Consider the following 6254-nt stretch of genomic DNA (forward strand, 5'->3'; position numbering starts at 1 on the left):
TCTTCTAGTAAAGTGAGGCTCCTTCCCCGGCCGTCTGGCTCGTGGAGAAAAAAAAAAAAAAAAAAGAGGGGGGAAAATAGAAAGAAAGAAAGAAAAGAAAAAAGCGACCCACGAGGTTAAAACCCAACCAAAGAAACCCCAAACCAACCGTGCCCGGAGATGAGAAATCTACGTACCTCGCAGTGCCTGCGTGCACGTGTGGCCGGGGAGAGGTTTGGGTTAGCTTGTTATGTCTTCATATAGGGCAGGAAACGTGTACGACTTTCTGAAAACAAAGGGGAAATTTAAAAGGCTGTCAGGGGTTTGGGGAGGTCGGTGCGGTGCGGAGCGGGGCAGGGACAGGGACGGGGACAGGGACAGGGACAGGGATGGGAACGGGGACAGGGACAGGGACAGGGACAGGGACAGGGACAGGGACAGGGACAGGGACAGGGGCAGAAGCAGAGACAGGGAAAGGGACAGGGACAGGGACAGGACAGGGACAGGGACAGGGACAGGGAAAAGGACCGGGATAAGGACAGGGATAGGGATAGGGACAGGGATAGGGGCAGCCGCAGGTCTCGGCTGCTGCTCGGCGCTGGGCTCCGGGCGGGAGCAGCCGGGATTTCTTTGAATTCACTTTTATTTTATTGCATTTCGGGTTGGGCCGTGCTGCTGCGGGCTGGTCCGGCGCTGGGTTTCGCTCTTTATGCCGCCCAGACAAAGGCAGCAGGGCAGCGGGAGCAGGTGAAGGGGGAGGCTCGGCGGGGAAGGGGCGGCGGGGCAGGTACGGGCAGCCAGCCCCGGGGGCGTGGGGCAGAGCCTGGCAAACCGAGCCTGGCTTTTTTTTTTTTTTTTTTTTTTTTTTTGGGTGGGGGGAGCTTTGGGACAGCGACTCCCCGGAAAAATCGCTGAGGCTCTTCGGGGGGGTCTCCGGGCAGAGCGAGGAGCGAATTTTACGATTCGTAATAACGCCACTAATAAAGATCGGGACGGAAAGCTCGGATCCATCCCGATGGGCGCGGAGAAACGAAGAGAACCGGGCTCCGTTTTTTTAGGGTGGGGGGGTCCCCGCTGGCAGGGTGGGGACGGGCCCCCCGCTGCCGGCCGTCGGGGCAGCGCCGTCGGGGCGAGCGCTCCGCCACCCGCTGCGGCTCTGCGGGGGATTTTTTGGGGTGTGGGGGGCCGCAGAGGGAACCCCCCCGGCCTCCCTCCAGGTTTGCCTTCGGGGCCGGGGCGGAGAGGTTTGGAAACCTCGGGCTCAGTGCGAGAGACAAAGGGAAACGGGGAGCGGGGGAGGAAAGCGAGGTGTGGGGGGGGGGGGAATGGGGAAAAAAAAAGGGGGGCAGGAGGGGAGCAGGAGCGGGACTGCGGGGCCGCCCTGAGGTCCCTGAGGCCGGGCCACCCGCGCACAGGGCTGCGAGGCGGGTCGGGGCCGCCCCCCCCCAGCCCCCAGCCCCGGCACCCGATGAATTACTGCTCTCCCGTAAGCGTGGCAGGGCCGGGCCCGGGGTCAGCGCCCGGGGGAGGCGGGCTGGAGGCGCCGAGGCCAAGTTCAAGTTCAGGGCCAGCCCGGAGAGGACGAGGAGGGGGGACCGGAGAGGAAGAGGGGGCTGCTCACGGCCACGGCAAGCCGCGGCCCCTGTGGTTTGGCAGGGGAGTGAGGGCCCGCTTGCTCGGTGCCCCCCCCCCCCCCGGTAGCATCCGGGCGTGACCCCCGAGGCTCCCCAAAACGCCCGGCCCCGGCTCGGGGAGGCGGCAGGGGCAGCCCGGCTGGGCGCAGGGCCCCGCGGAGTTTCGCTCCGGGAAGGCCGCGGGGAGAGGGGCAGAGCCCGACGGGGCGGGGGCCGGGCAGGTGCCCCACGCGCCGGGCTCGGGAGGGAATTTGGGCAGCCCCCGGCCCTGCCGAGGGACCCCCGCCTGATTTTTCGGCCGAGGTTACGCCGCGGGGCCGGCGGCAGGACAAAGAGGGATGCTCGCAGCTGCCTTTCCCACTGATCTCTCCAAAGGGCAGGCGGCATACGCCGGTGATTTTTATTTTACTTTTTTTTAATTATTATTATTATTCTTTTTGTTGCTTAATATTATTACGGGCCGTAAATTAGATTTTAACAGCCGTTTGATTACTCGCGGAGCCCGCATGATGCGCGGGGATGGCCGCGCTGCGAGGGGCGCGGCTGCAGAGGATGCTCCGGCCCCGGCCTGAACTTGGCTGGCAGCACCGGGATGGGGGGGGGGGGCTTCCCTCCCCTTGCCTTGATTTTAGGAGCTGCCCCCCACCCCAGAAGCGAGCAGAGCCCCTTGCAGCCCCGGCTGCCCACCTGCCTTCCCCCCCCAGAGGCTCTGGACACCCCTCCTGCCACTTGAACACGGGGGACAGGGGCCCAAAACCACGACCACAGCCGGGCCGGGGGGGGTCTGTGGGCAGGGGGGGGCGATGCGGTCGGCTGCCCCTGAGAGCCGAGGGTCTCCTCTCTCCGCACACCCCTTCGCTGCGAGCCGTGCAGCCACCGCAGGGCGCTCGGGCTCCGGCTCACGGCGCTGCCTCTTCCCCGGGACGTATTGCGGAGGCCGGGGCCTTTTCCACGGGGACCCGGCTGCTGCCAGGCTCGGCCAAGGCGGGGGTCGGGGGGACGTATTTTTTTTGGGGGGGGGGAGGTGGCCCCGACGGCTCCCGCAGGGGGTACGTGGGGACCCCGCACCCCTGGAAGAGCCTCGCTGCCGGCCCTCGGCCCCTCGGTGGATGCATCTGAGCTGCTCCCTGGTTAAAAAAAAAAAAAAAATAGAGAAAAAAAAAAAGGAATAAAGAAAAGAGAAAGGCTCGGAGGGAAATCCGAGCTCTCGGACGCTGTCGCTTTCTCCTCTTCGGAAAATGTGGGTTGGCGCCGAGGGGCTCGGCAGCGCCTTCGGGCGCAGCTCCCTCTCCGTCCCCTCCTCGGGAACGGGTGCCCCGGCCGGGCACGCACGGGGAAAATCCTCATAAGGCTTCGCCAGGCAGAAGACGGAGGAAACGGGTCCCTTTCCACGTAGAGCTCTTCCCCGGAGGTCCTTCCTCGCGAGCAGTTTGGGAGGATGCGCAGGGTCCCCGTTTTCTCTCGGCGCGCTGCTTCCCCAAACGCTGTCGTGCTCCTGGCTGCGGGAAAACCTCGTGTCCCAGCCACCGGCGGGGCTTTAAAAAACATTTTGCGTTGCATCCGTCACTGCGACCCTCACAGGCGTTACAGCGGGTGTCACAGAGCCCTTGGCGTAAAAAGAAAGCAGCCCGTGCAGTTTCAACACGTTTTTATTATATTTCTGTATGCATTACTCTCAAAACATATCACAAGAAATGATGAAACCACTTAAACCTTCAAATAAAAAAATCTGAAACAGTTTATGCTCACAATTGTACATATTTATAGTTAAGAAACATTCTTTATAAATACTGTTTCCTCTGTAGCAAGTTAATACCATAATTTAATTACAAATGGATAAATATGGTAACAGGTATTTACAGGAGGAAGGGTGTTATTACGGAAAAGCTAACGGCACGACGTTTATTTCTCCTCACAATCTTCCGAACAGGAACTAACAAATCGAACTTGCAAAAGCACTAAAACATCACATGTAAACCCAGCTAACAGAAAAATACATTCACAAGCGTTGTTGGTCGTGTGTGTGTGTGTGTGTGTGTGTGGGTAACAGAATGGAGACTTTGGCACGGTATTTCTTCCCCAGTCTATAGTCGAAACGCAGTTTACAATCAAGTTGCCTCTTAAAAAGGAACACAATATTCAAGATATCACAATTACAAAAGAAACCATATTTTTTCTCTCTTCCACGTTACTTTTTTTTTTTTTTTTTTAAACGGGTGAATTAAAAAAAAAGGAGGAGAGGGGAAGGCGGGGAGGAAGAAAAGAAAAATAAAAAGTCCATCACTTTTTCGGGCGCGGAGGGAGAGAGGGGGGAGGGAAAAAAAAAGAGAGAGAAAAAGGAAAAATCCAAAATAAAAAATAAGAAGGGGACCAATCCGCGGGTTACAAACGGGACGGGCTTCTATACACCGAGAATCCGGGAAATCTCCGCTCCCCGCTGGCCGGGGCCGGCCGCTCTGTACAGTCCGGGGCTGCTCCGGGCGGGAGGCGCGGGGCCGGAGGGGCTGCAGTCTCTCGTCTTTTGTCTGGAGGCTCTGCAGGGAGAGTTTCTTTTCCGCCGCCTCGAGAAGGTTTTTGCTGGGTGGGTGCGTTTTCTGTTTGTGGTGTTGTGTTTTTTTTTTCCTCTCTCTTTTTCTCCTTTCCATTCCTCTCCGTCTTTGCTTATCTTCGGCACGTACTTTTACGGTTTTTTTTTCTTATTTTTTCCTTTTTTTTTTCTTTTTTTTCTTTTTTTTTGTTTTTTTTTGCTGGTTTAAAGCGTTCTCAAAGAGAAGACCCCCACGAAGAAAACTCCCTCCTCCTCCTCGCCCCCGGGGCTGGGGAAGAGGGGGCCGCGGCGGGGCCGTGCGGAGCAGTCCGGCGGGGTCGGGGGGGGGGTCGGGGGGGGGCACCTCAGACGTACCACTCGTTGAAGTTGGACGAGAGGCCGCTGTGGCCTCCGCCGCCGCTGCCTCCGCCGCCGCTGCCTCCTCCGCCGCCGCCGCCGCCGCCCCGGTGCACGGCGGACACGGCCGCAGCCGCCGCCGCCGCCGCCGCCGCCGCCGCCGCCGCCGCCGCCGGGGAGAGGTTGGTGGAGCTCTGCGGCTCGGCGCTGGGGGACACCAGCCCCGGGGGCGTGGAGGACTCGTAGCCGGAGCTGGCGGCCGGCGAGGACTCGGAGCCTTGCGGGGACGACTCGTGCACCTGGGGGGCAAAGGCAACACGGCCGGGTGGAGGGGGCACGGGGAGGCCGCCGCCGCCGCCTCCCCCGGGCGCGCCCCCCGACGCCGGCCCGGCCCCGCGCCGCCCCCCGCCTCCCGCCGCCCCGACGGGGCGCCCGGAGCGGGGCGAAAGCCGCCCCCCCGCCTCCCGCCGCCGGCTGCGGGGCCGGGTACCTTCATGTGCTTGCGCAGGGAGCTGGGGTGCGTGTAGGACTTGTCGCACATCTTGCACAGGTAGGGCTTGTCCGACGTGTGGACGTGCATGTGCTTCTTCCTGTCGCTGCTGTTGGCGAAGCGCCGGTCGCAGCCCTCGAACTCGCACTGGAAGGGCTTCTCCCCTGCAAGACAGCAGCCTGTCGGGCCGAGCCGGGCCGAGCCGGGCCGGGCCGAGCCGGGCCGGGCCCCGCGTCCCCCTCCCCGCGCCCCGTCGAGCCCCGGGAGCGCCCACGGGGGAGACCCCCGCCGGCATCCCCCAAAATGCGGCGAGACCCCTCTTAGAGGGCAAGCCCTTAAGGCCGGCTTTGAGGCCGGGCAGAGCGCTCGGAGCCAAACTCGCATCCGCTGGGAAAAGCAAACCCCCGGTGAAATACCGCGGGGGTTTTTCCTGCGGGGCCCGCAGCCGGCTGCCGGGGCAATTTGGAGGTGCGAACCGCGCGTCCCCCCCCCCGCTTTCCGAAGGGGGGACACCCGGTTTGCCATCCGATTCCATTAGCACCCAAAGCGCTTCCCAAAGACATCCGCCCAGACACAATGGGCTCCGGCGCGGGCATCCCGAGCAGAGCCTTTTCTCGATTTTTAAACCTCGTTAAAGCCCCGTCTCGCACCTAGCGCCGCGCTTAGCACCCGCGGAGACAATGGGCCCGCGGCTTTGCGCCCGCTCCGGGTAAATATTTAGAGGCCAAGTGGCGAAAATATTTGGCTCTCTCGGAGGAAATAAGTCTGGCACAAGCCGAGCCGGGAGGAGTAGTAAATGAATAATAGATGAGGCGGGCGGGGGGGGGACGGGGGGGACACGCCGTGATTTTGTTTTGCCTCCAGCTCCCGCGATTTTCCCCCAGGAAAGCCTCGGCGCCTCTCCCCGCGTTGCCCCCGGTTCCTGCCCAAGTTTCCGAGCCTCAAAGCTTCTGCTCCGTAATTTCACTGTTCCATAATTTCTCTGTCCCTTAATCTCACCGCCTCTCGCAGCCCCTTTCACTTCGAGTGAGACTCGAAAAGCGCTTTTTTAAATTTTATTTTTATTTTATTTTATTTTTTCCCAGGGAGGCAATTTTATTGCCTTGCTCGCACCATTTAAATGTAATGCAAAGCACGCCCGGGCACGGACCTTTGGCCGCTTCCTACGAGCTTTCGGGCTTTTCCTGCGGCCCCGTGCCGCTTCTCTCCCCCTCTCCCCGGCCGCACAGGCTCAGGACAGCCGAGCTGAGCTACCGGCAAAGGCTCC

The 6254-nt window shown here is 61.3% G+C and overlaps 1 protein-coding gene across 1 annotated transcript in view; it reads right to left on the reverse strand.

The window, feature by feature from the left end:
- Window positions 1–4472: 4472 nt before the first annotated feature.
- The window catches only part of ZIC2 (Zic family member 2), a 3191-nt gene continuing 1409 nt past the window's right edge, over window positions 4473–6254 (reverse strand). The window contains exons 2-3 of the mRNA XM_040538057.1: window positions 4988–5151; window positions 4473–4796 (exon numbers count right to left, since the gene is read on the reverse strand). Coding sequence (XP_040393991.1) covers window positions 4506–4796; window positions 4988–5151 — 455 coding nt within the window. The 3' untranslated portion in view covers window positions 4473–4505. The remainder of the gene's footprint in view (window positions 4797–4987; window positions 5152–6254) is intronic.

Source organism: Cygnus olor, chromosome 1 (genome assembly GCF_009769625.2).
Source record: "Cygnus olor isolate bCygOlo1 chromosome 1, bCygOlo1.pri.v2, whole genome shotgun sequence".
In the NCBI taxonomy this organism is placed as follows: Eukaryota; Metazoa; Chordata; class Aves; order Anseriformes; family Anatidae; genus Cygnus; species Cygnus olor.